The sequence below is a fragment of the Cottoperca gobio genome, chromosome 1 (genome assembly GCF_900634415.1).
Source record: "Cottoperca gobio chromosome 1, fCotGob3.1, whole genome shotgun sequence".
In the NCBI taxonomy this organism is placed as follows: domain Eukaryota; kingdom Metazoa; phylum Chordata; class Actinopteri; order Perciformes; family Bovichtidae; genus Cottoperca; species Cottoperca gobio.
Genome location: NC_041355.1, coordinates 17,708,068 through 17,730,154, shown reverse-complemented (window position 1 = coordinate 17,730,154; position 22,087 = coordinate 17,708,068). Strand labels below are relative to the sequence as shown.

Genomic DNA, 22,087 nt, shown 5'->3' with positions numbered 1-22,087 from the left:
TTTGAGTGAATTGACTCCGTAAACCCTGACGTAATGTGTCAATAAAGTTTATTCAAATAAACACGGCGACGTCACGACACACAATGGCAGCCAGCAGTTCAGCTGTGACGGTTCTCACTCCTAATGGGAGAAGACAAGCAGTTAAAGTGTCTCCAAACACACCGTTATTACAGGTAACTTGTGTATTAAGGACATTTCATGTTTTCTGACATTCTACGGTTAGTTTCATTCTGGTCCTTTGTTTCCGAACCAGAGCAAACTATTCTCCTCCTGTTAGCTTGGTTGGCTAACAGCAGTTAGCCAGTGACAGATCAGTTTCTGTGTTTGTGCGGATGAAATTAAATTATTTTGCTTATTAGGTGTAAACTATTTTACTAAGTTTATGTTTTTCATCTTCAGGTGCTGGAGGATGTCTGTAAAAAGCATGGATTTAACCCCGACGATCACGGTTTGAAGTGAGTATCAGTTTGATTGATGCTAGCTGCCACAGTACTGAAATTTAAGCTAATTCAATGTTAGCTTTAAATTCCAGACCTGTAACTTTGTACCCTGAGCATCTAAATACATTTAATTAAATCATATGTGTGTACTGAATCGGGGTTAGTATGTTGTGTCTGAGATGTAAAGTCTGAGAAGTAGTGAACAATAATGTGTGAGTTGACATGGCTGCTGATATTTAACCAGCTGTTAAATTGTTATTGTCAGCAGCAGGCGTCTGTCCCAATTTATTTAGGTGAGTTATTCAGCGGTAGGGTTGAATTCAAGTACTGGATTTTATAGGTAAGAAAAACTAATAAATAAATATTGTTTTTACATTAACTTAAATTATATTGGGACTACCATATTCAATCTTATATTTAATTTGTACATGTGAGAAAACCCATGATTTAATCTATAAATAAAGATGCCTTCAGTTGATGTAATTTACCCTCAGGGGTCTTTTGCTTTCCGTCTCTTGTTAATGACAAGAGAACTCCGTAGCACTAGAGGAGAAGTATTTTTGTCAAATTCAATCGTACTCTCCATTTTATATGACTATAAAGGAAGAATTTGATTGTCCTCTCGTTCACTTGCCTCTCCTCTGTCATCGACTTTTGACAGGTTTCAGAGGACTGCTGTTGACCTTACGCTGCCATGGAGGTTTGCCAACCTGCCCAACAATGCAAAGCTGGAAATGGTGACAAGTACAAGGAAACAGGCTGTGGCTGACAGCCAGGTTAGTTTAAACAAAGTGCAAAAGTGTGTGAGAGGAAGAGATACGGAGATGGATAACAGTGTTGAACTGTGGTGGCAACACAACATAACAAATGCGCATAACAGTCGAGTGAGAGTTTGTGAGTACGATATGTAAGGGTACCGACTGTGATTGTCTGCGAGTCGGTACCACCAGTAGCACTAGTATATAGTAGTAGCTTGATTCTCAGGTCTGTCTTAGTGAAACGCATACATGTAGTTTTTATCACATGCATATAGTTTTTAAACATGTGGAACGTGCATTTCAATCTGTTTTGTATTTCCACAATTATGAACAAAAACTATTACACAATGAAACTGTTTGTTTTGTTTGATGTATGACTTTCATGGTAGGGCTGGGCGATATGGACAAAGTTAAATATCATGATATTTCTCACCAAATACCTCTATTGAAATTGCAACAATATTGTAGAGTTGACTATTGGTGCTTTCATAAAAATGTATATAATTAGATATACATATCAGTAATGTTGATATAGTGTCCTAAGTGGGTTGGCAAATAATTGAGCAGCTAGAACAGTCTGATAAGTAAGAAAATTACATCACTTTACTGTAATGCAGCCTTTAAAACCAGGATAACATATTATGATATTAGAATATCCAAAACATAAGACGATATATTGCCCTGCCCTATTTCATGGTCAAAAGAAGAAAAAAAAAAAAGATTGGCTCAGAATTCCTAGTCAATACAGATCCCAAATTCACATGGATATATTTATAGATATAGATAAATATTAATTGTATTAATTAAATATACATATATATTAATTAATAGATAGATATTAATTTTATTAATTAAATATACATATACATATATATTAATTAATTATTTAAAAAAACAAAAACAGCATGATGGTATCCCAACAGTCTTTTGTTATTCATACCGTATGTTTGTTTTTGTGTGTATTGAGAAATAACAACATTGATAATATTATTATTATTATTATTATTATTATTATTATTATTAACTATTATAATTATTGTTGGTTTACTCGGATAGAAACGTCAAATAAGTTCAAAATATTGTGTTAGATTACTGTGATGTAGACTTGGACTATGGACCAACAAAGTGTCTTAGTAATGTGTTGTTCAACCAAGAGCCACCAGAACAGCTTCAGTGCTGCTCGTCATTATTCACCTCTGTGAACTCTACTGGGAGAATGAACAGCACATGTGATGATGGTGATGATGATGATGATGATGATGATGATGATGATGATGATGATGATGATGATGATGATGGAGGCGAACACTGTCTAACATGTCGGCCCAAACTTCCTGTATTTGTTCAGTTGGGTTGAGATCTGGTGACTCGCATCATTTTCTTCAAAGCATTGAGCGACCCCTCTTGTCCTGCATGCAAGCATCAGCGTTCAGTTCGTGTTTCAGTTGTCAGTAACTTCAAATGCACAAAATCCCCGTATGTGTTCCTGCATTCACTCTGATCTGATCTGGATCCAAAACAAATCAGCAAAAAAACCACTTTGTTGTAGCTGAGCTGTAGTTTCCTATGACATCATGGCATCATAATCTAAGCAGTTAAATCACGGCTGGGTTTGATCTGTTGTTCTTGTTCATTTGATGCATGGTGGACTGTTGATACCTTTTATGTACTCACTCACACTCATACCACACACAAGCACACACTCCCAACCTTTACCTCAGCCAAACTAGTGTGTTAGGGAGTTTGGAGCTCTTTTCATCTCTCCCGGTGTGCAGCGTGTGTCCCGTGCTGGAGAACATGGTTGTTGAGTAAACATAAACAACTGGTCGAATGTCTCAGAGAAAGAAAGAACAAGAGACTTGCACTTGTGCCTGGTGTTACTCATTTCCACACTGAGGTGGACCACATGTGCAGCTTAATCAAGTTTGATTATCAAATAATTTTCTCAAGACTGTAGAGCCAACAACTTACAAATAGCCACTTAGGGGTTCTTTAATACAGTTTCCTTCCTGCAATTAAGGTTCTTTCAAACACTCCTATTTTATAGTATTTAAAGGCTTGGTAAATACTTTAAAGAAGTCAATGGGACTGTGAAAGTGTTTAATATGCTTGATTAGTGTTAATGCTGTGGTTCCTTTTTGCTTAAGATTGACCTTTTTCTCTCTAAGATCTAAATCTATGCAGTATTTCAGTAGAAATAGACAGTTTTATCCTGTGGCAGATGTGTCTGCACAATGTATTTTTCAATCAAATCCAGTTAGTCGTTTGTCTCAAGCCTTTATCACAATACATACAAAAGCTGCAACCAAAACTTCTTTGACATGTGTTTAAACTACAGTTGTGTGTGACTGTGTGCCCTCAGGTGCGGATTGCACTCCAGATGGAGGACGGCTCTCGGCTTCAGGGTTCCTTCTCCTGTGGACAGAGTCTGTGGGAACTGCTCACACATTTCCCCCAGATCAGGTGTGTGTATATGTCCACATATGCTAACTTAACTAAGTAACTAACCTAAGTTAACTTCTCGTCTCATGGTTTGTGCATACGGGCTTGTACGAGCAACTTTCAATCAAAGAACCAGATATTTTATGCCACAGTAGATAATCTTTTGTAATGATTATTCAACCAGGAGAGTTTCATGTTGATCGAAGCCAATAGCTACTTGTGTAGGAATGAACGCAGGCAAGCAATACGGTGTTGGATAACATCCCTTCTCCTCGCCACTCCTCTGCTGAAGTTTAAACTTTCCCACACATCACCACCACTCTCACACACGCACACACACACACACACACACACACACACACACACACACACACATACACAAACATACACAAACACGTGCAGCTGTTCCTCAGTAGTTCCAGCTGTGCGGTCCCAGGTGCTCATCCGTCCAGCCCTCATCTCTATTTAATGACATCACTCCGTGTCCTGATCCTCTTCCAGGGAATTTACGCCTCCATGAAATTAATATTAGCTCCACATCAGCTAGAAAAAGCTCTGTAAATGTTGTGCAGCAGAGAAGCTATTCAGAACTGAGAGAACAATAGTAAAACATTTATGGTTCAATTATTTTATATACAGGATTGTGCACACATGGTTTACACATGCTGCAGACTGCATTGCATGAGGTTTTATTATAAATTCACAGGGAAATCAGCCCTGTGATTTGTTTTGTCCCTTTTTTTAAAGCAAATAAAATTTAGTCATCCATAATTTTATTTTCTGTTTTTCCTATCGTCACCACCCGATCCCAGTGTGTCGGAGTCAGAATCCACCCCTGTGTGTGTTTACATGCGAGACGAGGTATACAATGCTACTTTTACTCTCATTATTTCAAATAAAAGTGACTTTTGTGTTAACAAAGCTGTGTTTGTTTGTAGGTGAGTGGGGAAGAAGCACTCAAGAAGGCCACTCTTAGGTCTCTGGGTCTTACAGGAGGAAATGCCATTGTCAGGTAGGCTGCTTGTGTACAAACAGCATCCTGTGCATAGAACCATGTGCACTTAAGACTTAATGATAAAGCTATTGTTTCTGTTTCTGTTTAAGGTTTTTACTCAAAAAGAACAAAGCACAGGGAGAGGAAGATGTTGGGAAAGCCACTGAAACAGCTGCTATGCCAATTAATCTTGTAGCAAAGGAAATCACACCTAGCCCATCATCTCCGCCCAATCCTGGTCCCTCACATCCGGAGACGTCAAAAACAGAGGTGCCGATTAAAAATTCAGTCCCCAATAGACCAGTTGAAGCCCATCCTGCTCCAACTCCCGCCTCTACCACAAGCAGCACACTTCCTGTTCAACAGGAGGAAGTTCCAAACTCCCAGGATGCAGTTCGGCCAAAGATTCCTCCCGTCGAAAGAGTAATTCCAGAGGAGGATGGCGAGGAGGCGGGGCCATCAGGACTGAACTCTCACCCTACTACTTCTTCTTCTTCCTCCTCCTCCGCCGCCCCCTCGGCTCCTTTCATTCCCTTCTCTGGAGGCGGTCAGCGCCTCGGGGGTCCCCGGGGGGGTGCAGTGGGACACTCACTTTCTTCATCCTCATCTCTGTCAGTGCCAACTCCAGTAATAGAATCACCCAAAGCCAAGAAACTAAAATCCAGCCACGGTTCTAACAAGGTGAGCCATATCACCACAAGAAGTGAAAATGAAGAAAGTCCTAACATCTTATTTTAGGATTATTAAAAACAAAAAATTCTAATCTAAAAATAAATAGTCATAAACACAGATTGCATTTTTAGATAAATTAATTCAAATCTTAAACCGTGCATTCAGCAGCAACAGTTTGCACAGTGATCATGAAACTTTACATTTTTCTCGTTGGCTTCAAAGTGATGATATGATTGAAAGCTACCGAAAGTCTTTTTTTGTTCCCATTTATTTTGTTGGTGTGATCCTCAGTGGGCCACATCCTTCTAGTGAAGAAGCAGAATACATTTTGGGTTATTTATTTGTTATATTAGACAGTGTAGAGATATACAGGAAATATGGGGAGAGAGTGAGGGCTGTGATGTGCAACCGAGGTGCCTGCTTGGAGTCGAACGGGCACCATATCATGCTTTCGTGCTACTTTTAAGGTAAACCGATTTTAAATGCCAGATTCCAGTATTCTTATCAAGTCATTTATATAAGCCCATTGGTAGATTTTTTTTATTTGGTACAAGCAAATTAGACGACATCCTACTTGAGAGTGGAGAGTTTAGACCTCAGAAACGGTAGAGGACAAATCTCTCTCCACAAGTAATTGAGTAAAACTTGTATCCTTTTCTGTTCCTTTCACAGCATCAATCCACTGGCAACCAGCCAGACGAGGACATGGATCTAGGGGAGTTCTCTGAGGTAAAGATAATTTACTTACAGAACTTTTAACTGCTTTCGTGTGACTTCCCCGACCATCAGCATGCACCTGCCGCTTTCACCTCACACAGTATCTTTTCGCCTCACATGTTGAAAACCTCTGCTTTAGATGAAAACATCGACGATTTAATGTCTCCATCCTTTCACTCACTCCCTTTCTGCAGCCTGTCGAGAGGGAGCTTCTCATCTACCACCTGGACGCTATGTCCCGTCACTCTAAGGACCACAGGGATATGCCCGACGAGTTCTTTGAAGTGACGATGGATGACGTGCGCAAGCGCTTCGCCCAGCTGAAGAGCGAGAGGTGGGAGATGGAAGCGTTTGGGGGACTTTGGGTCAGAGGATTCCTCTGATATTTGGTATAAATACCTTGTTGCTGCAGAAACGCGTCTGGATCAGATGTGCTGCGCAGTTTGTAACGGATAATTAGTCAGTTTGGCATTTGGTCCTGCGGTGTCGATGTATAATTGCAGAATACCATAGCAGTGATGAGAGGCCATAGGCAGGCAGAATGCCGGGCATCACTGCGTGCGTTTTGAAGGTTATTTCTTTCATTTATTATGAGTTTGAAGTTTTTTTTATTCGTTTATGAGCGCTTCTTCAAAACAGATGCGAACAAGTTTACTCTGTGCTCTGAATGTGACCTCAGCAGCCGTGGTCTGCATTGTGTGTTTCCAAACATTTTTCTAATTTTAAGACACCACGCACTCTACAAAAGCTTCTAAATATGGCATACAAGGAGCAATTAGTAAGCCTGTTTTGTGTTTATCCTCCAGCCATCGACGAAACAACGTCAGGTTGAGACCTCACCGCGTACATCCTTTCATCTCCGTCTACATTGACTTAGCTGGCTGCCTCATGGCTGCGCTACTACCGTGTCAATGACTGCAATTACCAAGGGGGCAATTAAAGCGACCACAGCAATTCGCCTCCGCCTCTGTCACGCACACACGCACGCATACACGGCCACACACGAGTAAGAGTAGAAGGTGAAACATTTTCTGATCATCTTTTCCCATTGTTGATTCCACAATGTGCTTTTTTTTTTTATTTCACAGCTCGTTTCATTACATCTCTTTCTCATCCTTCCTCCAGGAAGCTACTGGAGGAGGCTCCGCTGATGACTAAATCTCTGAGAGAATCACAGATGAGGGAGAAGATGGAAAGATATCCTAAAGTGAGCGCAAGTGACAGACACATGTTTTAAAATGTTTGTATGAAATGTACAGACTTTGAACAACTCGCCACCACTGTGTGTCTCCAGGTGGTTCTGAGGGTCCAGTTTCCAGACAGACATGTTCTACAAGGCTTCTTCAGGCCGCTGGAGACAGGTGTGTGTGTGTGTGTGTGTGTGTGTGTGTGTGTGTGTGTCGTGCGTTCGTGTGTTCGTGTGTTCGTGTGTGTGTGTGTGTGTGTGTGTTCGTGTGTGTGTTCGTGTTCGTGTGTGTGTTCTCATTTCAGCTGGCTCGCCACAGGTATGGCTGCAATGTTAAAGCTACTTGCGGCTCCCTCACCACATTTATGACTGTAGCCACACCACAGAGACAGAAATAATGAGACAGGTCTGTAATTCCGAGGATTAGATCTACCTCAGCCTAACAGCAACACGACAACCAGCAGAACAACAAATCTGAGGGGAATTCCATCTGAAAAATGAATTCTACTCCCCACAGTGACTAATGGAGGTGCAGAGAGATGAGCTTGTTGTGCTTAAGTTGATGTTTCTGTGTTTGTTTTGCATCCAGTTGGTGCCCTGAGGCAATTTGTGATCAGTCACTTGGAGGATCCTCAGCTCAGTTTCTACCTGTGTAAGTGTCCTTTCATTTTCCCACTTAATAACATCATCAAGGATTAAAATCCACCCCTGTAGCTCCTTCTGTGAAAGGTTGATGTTGCTATGAAACCATCTGTATTTTCACAGTTGGCCTGGAAAAATCTATATAAAGTTTTCATAATTTCTACCAGCTAAGACCCTAACCTGACTGGAACTGGATTTGTTAAACTGATACTGACGTAAACAAATGTTAAAAAAAAAAATATATATATATATATTATTGTGACACAAATAAATGATCGATTAGTCGATTGACAAAAGAATAATCGCTAACTATTTTGATAATCGATGAATCATGTAACAAATGCTGTTCAGCCTCTCAAATATCAAGATTTCTTTTTTCATGTTAAACTGAAACTTATTTTTAATGACGCTGCATTCCCAAATTTCAGCATTTAAATTGTTAAATATTCTGTAGGAAACGGTTCGCCTTTAACAAATAGTCTGTCTGCAAAAATTGGTCTCATTATTTTCCCTAAATCCCTTCGTTCAGTTTATTTTTCCAGTTCCAGCAAAACAATCAGTGTAGATTTGAGTGATGTGCCCTCTGTCTAATTTCTAAAACTTTTTCAGTCATCACACCCCCAAAAACCATCCTGGACGACCCCTCAGCCACACTGTTTCAGGTAAGGTCCCTCAAACATGCCATACAAGTCGCCAGGCAACACTTTCTTTAAACCACGATAATAAACAGAATGATTTGACTCAAACAAACCACATCACAGTCGAACTGCAGAAAACAACAACTACAAAACTCTTGACTTCCTCTTTGAAACACACACACACACACACACACACACACACACACACACACACACTAACTGTTAAAATGTATCGGCCGGTCCCTCTCTCCCTCTCTCCTCTTCAAAGCCCCACCACATTCCCGCTCTCCCCCTCTTCTCTCGCTCCTACACTCTCTCACACTTGTTCTCCCCCTCTCCACTATCCTTGACCCCAGCTGGGCTTGATTTTTCCCAGACTGGCACATGGGGTTAATACAGGCCTCGCTTTGATCTCGACACACACACACACACAGCAATGGGCAGCCTTGGTGCTTTGTTGCATCTGAGTTCAGAGCTATTTGAATACTGAAAGACAGCGAAGAGATACAAATGAAATTGTCAGATCTTTTAATTTTAGAACAGTTAGAACATTTTCGTCCATCAGTCCCTCCTGTTTTTTTCTTCCGTCTGACACTTTGAGTCAACCTTAAGTAGACAAGAAAAAAAGATGTGAAGGGGAGGAGGAGAAAGTTGTTTGAAGTAATATCGTGTTGTGATGATGAACAAGTTTCAGCTCCTCAGAGGGACTGCTACAAAAGATAACGATCCTCAAAAGCACACTTTGAAATGTTTGTGTGTGTAAAAGCCCTTTTGGTGCCACGATCCCTCTGAATCAAATCTGATGTTCTGATTCAAGTCGCCCGTCACTCTCCCCACCTGTTTATCACTACATGTCCCTCTCCTGTACCCCAACTCCAGCTTTCTCTCTCTCTTCTCCTCGTCCACATCTACTGTCCCTCTCTCCGGCCCTCTCTTGTGCCTAACCCCCATGTCTCTATCCATTAGGGACTTAAAAGCGTTAAAGCGCTCAAAACTAAAATCTTTAATCCCCTTGGTGTCATGTGTCTCTCTCTCTCTCACACACACACACACACACACGAATACTGTCTGGCTCAGTTTCCCTGTCTATACATCAACCATTGACACACACAAGGAATCTTTAATCTTTTTTTTGTCATGTCACATAGATATGAGTGCACACACATATGTCTCTTTCTCTCTCACACACACGCACACACTTTAATCACTTTGTGTCATGTCAGGAAAGGAATGTTTCCCAACCCAGAAGCCCTTTGATACCAGGCGTCCCCTCCCTCATCCGTCTCTCCCTCTGTCTTCCATCAGGATCCGTTCTGCCTCCCTTATGCTTTTTTTTCACACACACACACACACACACACACACACACACACACACACACAGGTCTTGTCGCCCTGTCTCATCCCTAGTGGAAGCCAGAGGAGCAGGAATGCCCATTGTTTCCTGCTCACAGCGCTGCGATTATAGCAATTAGGCCAGAGCGTCCCAATTTAGCAACCAGCTAGTGGGGGTGGGGGGGCAAAGAGAGAAAGAACAGTGTGTGCATCACAGGTTGTAGTGGAGGGTAAACCCACTTCATCCCAGTGACAGCCATGCCACCTTCTCTTTGGAAACAGTGAAGGACTGAGCTACGTGGACAATGTTTCACTGCAGCTAACGGTTATTATTACTCAATTGACTGTTTGTTAAGCCACGCCCCTTTGTTATTGCTGCTACACATTGTTGAGAAATGTAAATCTTGCAAGGCACATGATGCACACATGCAGTTTATAATGATGAAAGTGGCAGACTTACCGCCAAAGTTCTTACAGATTTTTCTTTTTCCATCAATGGTTCCTTGACATCAGACCGCGTTAGACAAAAGCTGCTTCTCATTTCTTGTCGGCGTCTATTCTGAAATATAAACTTATTCTGGCAGAATGTATTACCTGTTGCTCCCTGATGTTGGCTAAATGGCAACAAACATAGATTGAAGCAGAATACATGTTGTGGACATTGGCAATGAATACATCTATAATCTAAGTCATTGGAAATGTTTGGATGAAACAATCCTGCGCAGCCACCACTGGAATCTAATTCTGCAAATAGTATAATACTAATAACATTAGTGTAGCCTGATCTTTAACTGTACAGAATGAACTATTCGTAGCACTCGCATGCTCTCTCATGTTGCGGTCTTTCTGTGAACGTGCCCAAGACTGTTTATCTTAAACTAGTTTAGTTTGTCTACCTATTGGAGTCACAGACGCATGCTCTCTCTCTCTGTCTGCGTTCCTACCTCCATAATTGTACGCTTGGTAATATCTGCCTGCGAAAGGTCCATTATAACCATTAAGACGTTCATCGGAGAGGAGTGTTGCGCTTCAGGCGTGAAAGTGTTTTCACTAACCATTTGATTGTCGCTCATTTTGTGGTTTACTTCAAAGAGTTACTGGTGCAGATCCCCGAGCAATGAATCTTCTTCAGAAATGAACTCGACTTTGGATGTGGTGGCAGCGCTCGGTTTGCGTGTAGAAGGGAGCCAGTTTTGTTTAGATTTTTCCATGTTTTGTGCAGGTTGACGCAACATTTCATTTAATGGCTTCTGTTCACTTCTGCCTCCCCGTCTGTAGGCCGACCTGTTTCCTGGCGCTCTGGTGTATTTCGGCTCCGACGATATGACAGGTCTTTGTCTTTTTTTTTCTCTCTTTCATATGCTGATTTTGAATTAGATACTGGTGTATTACTGAGGAATGTAACATAACAAAACAATAGTTTACATTGTGTGACTGTTTCCTCCACAGACATTTACATGAAGAGGGAACTGACTGAATCCTCTGTCTCGGCCTTGCAAGCAAATGAGTCGATTGCAAGGTATGTGTGTGTGTGTGTGTGTGTGTGTGTGTGTGTGTATTTGAAGGCTATCCTGGCCGTGCGTGCATTAGGGTGTACATATGCACTTGTATCCTGCGGCAACCAGCCTATTTTCCTATCACAAAGCTTATATCATAGGAATCCCTTTGAGGTTCAGCCTAAACAGCAGGTGCCCCCGTGCGCCCTCATTTCCTCCACACACACACAAACCATTTTCCAGTCCTTCTAAAGATAGAACCCGTTTCCCAAACCCGACCCCCACCTGTTGTCCTTTCTGCTTCTTTAACGAGGTCACCGCTGCTCTGTTTTAGATCTTGATCTCACAGTTGTTTAACTTCTCCTCATGCAAAACAATGCTGCTTTAAATGGAGACAGGAACTCCTCAGGAAAACAAAAAACAAGATGCTTTCTTCAAAGCCTCTTTCCTGGTGAACATTATTTTTTTATATTAAAATGTTTTTCTTCTCATCCGACCTCCTCCACCTCAGCTGCATGCTCCAGTCCCCGACACAATCCTGCAGCTCTGAGGGCTCAGAGGAGCCGCCGTCTTCTCCAGAGCCGAGGGCGGACACCAGCAGGGCCACGCGGGACGAGGGAGACCCGTCCGCACACACCCAGCCCGCTAAACCTCCCAGATCTGACGCGGCCAAGGTGCCCAAGTGGCTCAAGCTTCCAGGTGAGGCCTGGACCGAGATGTAGAGCACACGTACTAAAACACTTGCATAGTCATTTCAGTCGCTCTCACACCTGTAGTTTGGTTTGTTTGGTCCATGCCAACGAAAGAATTGGTACGATAGGCTTCATTCACCAAGTGTTTTTCTTAAATGTGTCCTAATGTAGAAAGGTCCTTAAGAAAAGTCTACGTCAGGTTCATGACGTATTCTTAAACCGCAGAGATCGTCGTACCTGTGATCTTATAATGGTCAAGAATGCCCAAACAAAAGTGTGAAGAGGGTGGAGCCACGGACCCTTAACGTGAAAACAATAGTTCTGAAGTGGACGTACTTCTGCAGGAAGTGAACGCCAAACTGGCCGCTGTATTTAGGAGAAAAAATACGCTGTATCAGAAGTGGATATAAATGTACACGCACAAAGATGCATGGACTTGTTCGGTGTTGAAATGTTAGTGTAAAATTATGAAATTAATGTATTATAAATTATTATTAAAAAAAAATCTACATTTTTGTAGTTTGAATCCTATAATAAAAAGAAATTGTAATAAACATCGTAGTGTGCGTAGATTCTAAACACTTGTGAAGGTAAGGATCTTTGTGAAAACTGCGTAAGTGGGCTTTAAGAAGAATTATTAAATGAGGCCCGTTGTTCCCTTTAAGTTCGAGTCCGGTTTACATCTACACTGGCATTTTTACAAAAGAACGTAGAGCTGTAAATAAAGTCATACGGACTGTTATCCTGCATCAGTACATGGACCATGGGTTGACACTTACACTCTCCTGTCAGACTTTTCGAGGAGTCTAAATGATCTTTTCTGGCTTTTTCTCTTCGGGTTTCTCGTCATTCTGTGACATTGGTCACACTTGGCTGTTTGGCAGATGATGCAGTCCCACCGGTCCAGTTCTGCAGTACACATGGGAGATGTTTTTGCTTCTCAGGAATTTATTTCCTCCGTTGCAGCAGAACACGTTACACAAGCCATTGGAAACTCTGGAGTCAAACCGGGCATCATAAACCTATTTAGAGGGCTGACCTACTGCAACACGATGAACACACTTAAAGAAACCTTCTTGCCTAGCTGACCCTGAACACGGGTGCACCACTAGGCTGTGTGCTCAGCCCCCTCCTGTACTCCCTGTTCACCTACGACTGTGCTGCCAAGCACAGTTCAAACATCATCTTTAAGTTTGCTGACGATACGACCATCATGGGCCTCATCAACAACAATGATTAGACGGCCTACAGAGAGGAGGTGAAGATACTGCACAGCTGGTGTCAAGAAAAGAACCTCTCTCTCAACGTCAGCAGGGGACACACCTCCCCATCCATATCGGAAAGGGTCAGCAGCTTTAAGTTCCTCGGTGTGCTCATCACTGAGGACCTCTCCTGGTCACTTCACACAGACACAGTGACCAAGGAAGCTCGCCAGCGGCTCTGTTTCCTGAGAAGACTGAGGAAGTTTGGCATGAACAGCAGCATCCTCACAAACTCCTACAGAGGAGCCATCGAGAGCTTGCTGACGGGCTGTATCACGGTCTGGTACGGGAACTGTTCTGCTCACTCTGACTCCCTGCCGCCTGTTTGACACCCCTGCTCTAGACCCACAGACACACTCACTCACTGTCTGCACTACATAAATATTAGTGTACCGCACAACCCCCCTTTCTCATATATGTACATGCGCTATATTGTTTATTGTTTAACTTAATTATATAGTACTCTTTTTTTATATTTTATATTTCTTATTTGACTGCTGAGCTGACATGCTGTCTCTCTCAAACACATTTCATTGTACCGTTGACCCTGTGTCAACCTACATTTGACAAGTAAAACTTGAAACTAGCAACACTTTAGGCTTTTATACAACCCATAATGCAACACTCTGGGTTTTACACAAGAACTCTCCATTCAAGAAGAATATCAGATGTTGTGAATGTGTAATTGTTTAGTCCTCACATAATAAGACTCCCACTTTCTCAAACAGCTTACTGGAAAAGTTCATGATCAAAAGGTTGCTAATTGAAACACATCTGTGACAAAATCTTGTGGCTGATCTGCTTTGCTTTTACACAACAAACAGAGTCCATCTGGAAGACGCACCTCTTCAGGCGGCCCCCACTGGAGTTCCATTTTAAGCTTTCACACACACCAAACAAAACACACACTCACACACTCAATAGGATATGGCCTTTTGAAAGCAGAATTCCTCATGACTCAGAAGATAGGGATACATTTTTAGAATGAAGCACTTAGTTCAGGATGGTCACCCCCTCCGGCCAAGGAGACCACTACAGTCTCTCCGTGCCCAGCAGAGAGCCTGCTTCTGGGCCACATAACACAGCGTGAGCCCCTGTGGTCCATCCAGGCACGGTGCTTTTTTCTGTTGTTCTATTGTGGTGCTTCTGGTGGTCACTGTATTGATGTTTTTGTTTAGAATAATGCTCCCCTTTCTCTCTCTGTCTTGTTTTTGTTTTTGTGCACATTTTATTTCTGGCTGGTGTGTGTGTGTGTGAACGTTGTGGCTGCTTTCTCTTTCATGAGGCAAGTTGAAAGAAAAAGACAGAGGAGGGGGGGCTGAATCGGGAATTATAGGCTCCATGTGTGGAACCCTACTGTGCAGAGGACACTTCACACACACACACACACACACACACACACACACACACACACACACACACACACACACACACACACACACACTCTTGACTGTCCGTCACTGATGATGTCCGCTGGTTTAAGTTGTCTCATTAGAGACACAGTCTTCCTGCATGGAGACGATCAGCACTGCGTTCCCGCCGTGTTGACAGGAGTTATTACACGTTACATGTTCCACAGGGTGTTTTGAAACACAGCCGTCTCTGGATGATATATTGCTTGTTTTCAAATGATTTGCTATGCATATCCTGTGTCAGTGTTTCAAATTACGTAGTGGTTATACATTTCACCGTACCCGATTAAATGAACACATATTCAAGGGACATTTAGGGTTAGAAATACGCTGATTTGCTGAGTCACAGGATTGACGTCACTGCTGTCTCTCTGGTGGATATAAAGGTTCGGCCATAAATCGAGTTTATCTTAGCACAAAGACAGGAAACAGCTGGCTCTGTCCAGAGGTAGAAAACATGTTGTCTCATGTTGTTGCTCAACGAAGCAAACCAGAAGTTAATCATTCTTCTCAATAGAAAACATATTTAAATTCTTAGGTATCTTAAAAGCTATTTCAATGCTAGAAGATGTTACTGTACTGTTAGCTTGTATAGTTTTTTGACTGGCAGAGCTATTAATCACGGTCTCCTTGTTTCCTGCACAGGTAAGAAATGAGGCTGCGGTGTGTTGATGGAGGACTCGCCAGACGTCTGACGAGCTGCTGGCAGACTGAGTCCAGCACTTAAACCTTTTGCTGCGCTTTGATAAAAGGCTCGACTTTGTGACCGCAGCGGACTACATCTACTCACACTAATGAGATAAATGACAGTAAATAGTGAATATTTCATTGCGAAGAGGATTGTTGTTTCATTACGCTTGATCTCTGGGCGGAGAGAGTGCTGAGGAGGCGGCTTTTATTCAGCAGGTGAAATTGTGGAAATTGAATAAAGCTTGTTGTACTAAGACTCTCCTCTCCTCCTTGTGTTAAAGTTCAAATTGCACATCCATGTTTTAACAGGAGTGTTCTCTATTATTGACACATTATGGCCTTTTCTTTCCTCTCTCGTCTTCAATTGGTGGAAAATGCAGCGGCTGGTCTGTCAACACTATTTATCGGTCCCACATCATCGCAATTCTTGCCTCCCTGTTTTGGCTTCCAGTAAAACACAGAAATAATTTCAATATGTTAATTGCACTCAAGGCCTTGCATGTCCCGGCCCCTGCATATATAGCAGTTGTTGAGACTCTATTCTAGCTGTCGGCTACTCCGACCCTGTTCCCCGTCACTCACAGGTGACCGTACTTTTGGGGTTGTAGATCCTAAACTTTAAACAGCCTTCCCAGGCGGCTGCTGAAACCTCATGTCTATAGGTTAGCCTTTTTATAAATACTCGCTGTTTGCCTTTTTAGTTTTGTTTAATTTGTGTCTATGTATCGTGTGTGTGTTTGAGTATTTTATCCTATATGTGAAGCCTGTTGATGGATTTATTATATTAATTTCAATATGAATAGTGACTGAAACTGAAAACATTGTGTTTTGTTTATCCCGCATTTTCCTCCTGCAATCCAAAAAGATTATCCGATGATGGCATCAGTATCTGCTTTATTCATGTGTTATGTAGGTTCTGTGCTCAATTCTTAAGGTTAACAATAATGAGCCTAAAATGAAGGTATTGAAACCGAACTGTTGTGCTGTGTGCTGGCCAGCTCTCCACTTCTGTTTCTGTAGTTTCTGCCCGTCGCCTTTTGTAGGATTGGAGAGCTCTGCTCTATATGTTGAAAAATACCTCGAGAAACTATTTTAATTCCCAGGACAACGAGGGAAAGTAAAACTAACATATGATTGGATGTATTTGAGGTAACTGCCAAAGACTAGTGTGATCAGTCTGCCACAGCCACACGGGCACCGGCTGTATTTGTTTGTGTGAGTTTGTAAGAAAATGAATGTCTGTTAAAGACATGTCTTTCTGTAGCCATGGAGACCACAGCTTTGATCTAACAGTGCAGACCACATGATACACGCAGCCTCCCACTTAGCCTTTCTGACCACCATCCACAGGTGATGGCAAACAAGCAGCATGCGGCCATATTTTCACATTTAGTCAGTCACACACACTTCCTGCCTTCCTCCCCAGCACCCCCCCCCCCCTCACTCATAGTTGCAGAAAGGAACTTCAAAAAGAGGCCAAACACAGAGGGGAGCACGACGCTATGTGTGTGTTGTGGGAGTATGAGGGAGGAGTGCATTCCATCCACTTGTCTTTCACACACACACACACACACACACACACACACACACACACACACACACACACACACACACACACACACACACACACACACACACACACTTTGTTTCTTCCTCGTGCAAATTAATTACTTCCAACTGCCCCTGGAGTCTTTGATGCCAAATAAAGCGGCGGGCACTTAGAAAGGCTGCTAATGGAGTTTGTGTTGGTTGTTAGTCAGTGAGTGAAGTTTAACTCAGTTTAAGGTTTTTTTTTCTCCAATTTTGCCTCACACAATTTAACTTTAACACATAGAAACTGCTTTGAAAATAGGAACTTTTAGTTATTACTGCCTCAAAACTGTTTTTTTTTTTTTTAAATGATTTATTTGATGTCAGAATATTAAAAAGTGTGTTCGTAGTTGCTCATTTGCTTGATATATAGACAAAGATGGACATTCAAAGGTCCACAGAGCCTCTGGCTGTTCTTCAGCTGCAGTACTGCTGCTCTGTTACAATAGCGCCCCCTGGTGGCAGCTGTTGTGCTGTCCTTTACAGGGAGGCAGTGTGCTGGAGCTGATCTCAGCTGATAGAGGATCATAGACTGCACCCTGGACAGACGGCAGTCACAGCAGGTACATAGAGGTCCTCCATTGTTGGTCAGTTAAGAACCCCTTACAGGACAGAGAATATACCAGGGACCCTCTCATGTATGTCCCTGGGAATAATAATAACGTAGCCTATAACACACACACACACGTATATCAAGAGAAAGTTTTAGTGCATACATATGCTGAATAAAACTCAGATTCTGAATCTTTTCAATAATATCCAATTTAATTGATTTGAAGTTAGTATTATGAACTATGCTAGATTTAAAAATGTAAATATAATTCATTGAATTAGGAAACCTTTTGTAAAAACAATGATAAAAAAAATTATGTCATGATTATTTAAATGCATGAACTTTTCAAAGACCCCAGAGTGCCACAGACAAACAATTCACGCTCACATTCAACCTAATCAAACTCTTTGGACGGTGGGCAGACCCGGAGAAAACCAACGCTGACATTGGGAAATATGCAAATATATTTTTTTAAACAATATTCTGTTTTATACAACTTTATTCAATACATCTTCATTTTTTAACCCTGTACGGTTATAGTATGCAGCAGCTTGCGACCCAGATCAACAGACGAAAAACAGTCAAAGGCTTCAAAACTTTAAAAGGACATGGTAATAAATACATAAAAAAAAACTTTAATCATCTAACACAGTGTTCCCCAACCACCGGTCAGCGGACCGGTACCGGTCTGTGGGCCATTTGGTACCGGGCCGCACAGAAAGATTGAATACATTTTTTTTTTTTAAAGGTTTTATTTAAAAAAATCATCGGATACTTCTGTCTGTGCGTCTGTGTCTCTTAACACATGTCAAGACACTTGTCTGTCACGTGATACTTTACTTAAAAAAAAATAAGCCTACAAGCAACAATGAGAGGATAACAAACGTCTTTTAAAGGTTAAAGAGCTTTTTTGGAAAAAGGAAATGACTCAATGAGGAGACATTTAAAAGACATCAGGAGTCCACCTGTAGCGATAAACACCTCAATACATGTTTATCGCTACATGCGCAGCTCTGCATAATATAGGTAGTGTGCAAACCCGTGACAAAACTGTGTGACGTATGCGTGCGACTCCATGTTGGTTGGAAAACAAATCAACAATGGCGTCTAAAGCGAACAACAACAACTCCGACTTCTTCAAAGTATTGTGACTCTCTGGAGTCCTCTGCAAAGGCAAGATTCAGAGAAAAAGTCCAAATTGGCGACCGTGACCCGTACACGCTAAAGCCATCGGATTATATTGAGGATTTAGATTCATTACCGCCGATTGAATATCCGGATATTGTGAACTACCTTGTGCTACAAACGTCGTGGGCAACCAACGCACGAATGAAGGCATACAAGTGCTTAGATGCTTATAATGTCTTTGTTTCTGGCTGGGTTGGTAGTCTTCTTATCAAACCAGTGAAAGATGACAGGGTGCTCGTCCATGCCCGTGTAAATCACTCTCAAAGAGCTCGAGATACACCGCTCAAGCCGTGGTTTGTGAGTGAGAAGAGCGGCGATGTTATCCTCGCACACTGTGATTGTATGGCTGGAGTAAGCGAAGCATGTTCTCACATTGGTGCTTTGCTTTTCGCAAGTGAAGTAGTCTCAAGAATAAGCCAAACAAAAACATGCACAAAAGAAAAGAGCAAATGGCTGCCATCACATGTAAAGATAGTGCCTTATTTACCAGTTAGCGATATGGAGAAGTAAGGTCTTACAGTGTTCGGGTATATCATAAGCACAAATGTTTAACGTAAACATTGAAAACATAGCTTTAGCATGAGCTCTTACCAGATATAAAGTGGACGCCACACACACGGGTGAATTGTGCTTTTTCTTCTGTTAAATCCTCACGAGTTATGTTGCTAAACCAGCTTACGGCGTTCGGTAGACAGAAATTCATCCCTCTTTTGTGGATCGTTGTTTTTGATGATTGTAGGAAATCTAAAGAACCGTTTCTCTGGGTCACGAGTAGCGTTATTACAACAATTATACACAGCGCACACGATTGCCATTTTCTTTCAATCTTAGACGTTTAAATACAAAGAAAATTACGAAGCGTTGCAGCAACTCACACGTGAACGGGCGCAGTCTTGGTTGTGTAATCCAACCAACATGGCTGACTTCTGGGTTGGGAAATAAGCGTGAGGTCACATGCACACGATCTATACAGGCTTGCAAATGAGGCAACGAAGCCTTCATAACGCCGGCACCCGGCATTAAAAGACAAACCCTTGGAGTTGTTTTAAAAAAAAAAACATGAACAAAAAGGACATAAACAATTACTGATGGTCACCACATCAACAAATGCGAGTGCACTGAGAGCGTCATACTTAGTGACTAACCGTGTCGCTAAGGCGAAAAAACCTATTACTATAGATCGTGTGCATGTGACGTCACGCTTATTTCCCAACCCGGAATTCAGCCATGTTGGTTGTATACACAACCAAGACTGCGCCCGTTCACGTGTGAGTTGCTGCAACGCTTCGTAATTTTCTTTGTATTTAAACGTCTAAGATTGAAAGAAAATGTTGTTTACCAATTATAATAATATTCAAGTAGACATTTTGTAGACAAATAACAACTGAAATCAAACAACAGCTGCTAGAAAGATGATTCTGGTTCGATAATGAGTCTGGCTTATTTATGGCCACAGGACATGAGACAGTCAAAAAAAGAAAAAGAAAAGTACATTTTGACCAAAACTATCCGAAGCAAACTTACTTTAGGTTGTCACTACTCAGAGGAGCGGCCAGGACGGGAGGAGCGAGATCTTTTTCCACAATCTTGTACACCATCTCTCCATTCCTACTCAGACAGAGAGAGACATATACACACATTAGATAATAGAAAGTGTGTGTGTGTGACGATACAAGCAGAAGCTCGAAGGCACTTGTGCGTTACTTACAGCATTCCAACAGGATGCAGGTTGAGGCCGTCAGGGAGACTCACCACTGGCATAAAGTTACACTGGAGACACAAACACACAGAGAAAGTGATGAGACTTTAAAATGTGTTTACATCCTAACAAATAAATACTTGAGCTACAAGAGTGGACAGCTTCACCTCCTATTTAAATAGTTTTAAAATGCAGAACTCTTCTATTGGAGTTTTGAACTGGAGCTGCAGGACAAAGTCCAGAATTTGTCCTGCACAGCTGTGACTGTTCCAGCATTGAAATCCTTCTCCTACAGCTCTGCTACTAATCCTGCTGTCTGCTGCAACAGTGAAGATGTTCAGAGTGTGTAACAGGGTCTTACCGGCTGTGGAGCTGCAGCAGGGGGATGGACGGCTGCCGGGGTCCGGACATTGTCAACAGGCCACTGATATGGCAGGTTCTATGGAGAGAAGGGTAGGTTAACCAGCCATGATACTTACTCTATGCACAGGGAGGATATTTTGGTCTGTAATTACAACGCACCAACTGACGATACACATTTTCACTATCCATTAATCTGCCGGACATTCTCTTGAATAATTGATTGATCGTTTGGTCTTTAAGATATTAGAAAATGGTTGTCTAATGAACATCCACCATTGACAAGTATCTGTATCAATACAATTATTAATCTACTCCTAATGATACTATCCCTCAACTATTCTATAGTATGGTACCTGTCCCTGGCTATCTGCTGCTGCATGAGCATGCAGGTGACCTGTTCTCAGGAGGATTTCCAGGACCAGGCCCAGGTCCAGCCCAGCAGGAGCCGGAGCAGGAGCAGGAAGGCTGAGCGCTCCCGAAGTCCTCTCCGCTTTGACATGTTCTATATCTGAACCGGGATCCATCTCGGTAGATATGTTTTGCTTGCTGTTTAGAACGTGTTGTCATCGGACTCTTTCAGAAGAGCGACTGTCTGATGTCTAGTGGACTCCTGTCACACGTTGACGGTGGTTCACTGTAATAAAGAGTAACACTATACTGTATATCAGGGGTCGGGAACCTATGGCTCGCGAGCCATATATGGCTCTTTCGATAACGCGATATGGCTCGCAGACAATTTTGAGCTGACATTTTTTAACTTAACAAGTAATAAATAATTATACTGTGCCATTTTAGAGTAAAACATTTAGCAGCGGATTTGTTTTTAGTTCTCCCCTCTCCTTTCCTCCGCTGTGTGTGTGTGTGTGTGTGCGTGTGTGTGTGTGTGTGTGTGTAGGGGGCGGAGCCCCGCCCGTCGCGAGACTGCGCAAAGCAAGCAGTAGACCGGGGGGGTCAAACTCATTCACAGAGGGCCAACATTAAAAACTGGGACTACGTCGAGGGCCAAACACGGTCCACATTTATTGAACAGGGTACACATAAAGTGCAAAAAGATATGGAACATATTTAAGTCAACTGCAAACGGGTTGCTGAGCAGTTCAATTAAAATATCTGAGCTGCAAAATCGGCAAATGTGCTCAGTTGATCAGCAGAATGCTGTCGGGAACACAGCAGTGGAGATGTTTGTCAGTGTTTGGAAACACGTAGTGACCAAAGTTTCCTTCTGCATCTGAGTCTCCCACAGGCAGCTCGGCTTGGAACGCTCTCATTGCATCACACATGTCTGTGATCACACGGCCCTGAAGCTGCAGGTTTAACAGTG

At 42.2% G+C, this 22,087-nt stretch overlaps 1 protein-coding gene across 2 annotated transcripts; it reads left to right on the top strand.

Moving 5' to 3' along the window:
- Positions 1-42: 42 nt before the first annotated feature.
- Positions 43-15,629, top strand: aspscr1 (ASPSCR1 tether for SLC2A4, UBX domain containing). Of its 2 annotated transcripts, none has more exons than XM_029437499.1 (17): positions 43-173; positions 400-455; positions 1,102-1,216; positions 3,561-3,661; positions 4,453-4,501; positions 4,579-4,652; positions 4,745-5,315; positions 5,979-6,035; positions 6,218-6,357; positions 7,149-7,230; positions 7,318-7,384; positions 7,799-7,861; positions 8,461-8,513; positions 11,100-11,151; positions 11,271-11,340; positions 11,829-12,016; positions 15,329-15,629. In XM_029437499.1, the coding sequence occupies exons 1-17, from the start codon at positions 84-86 to the stop codon at positions 15,337-15,339; spliced, it is 1,839 nt and encodes a 612-aa protein (XP_029293359.1). In that variant the 5' UTR covers positions 43-83; the 3' UTR covers positions 15,340-15,629. The 2 variants fall into 2 exon arrangements, with proteins under 2 accessions (XP_029293359.1, XP_029293348.1); XM_029437488.1 differs by lacking the exon at positions 15,329-15,629 and adding an exon at positions 12,894-13,250.
- The last annotated feature ends 6,458 nt before the right edge of the window (positions 15,630-22,087 follow it).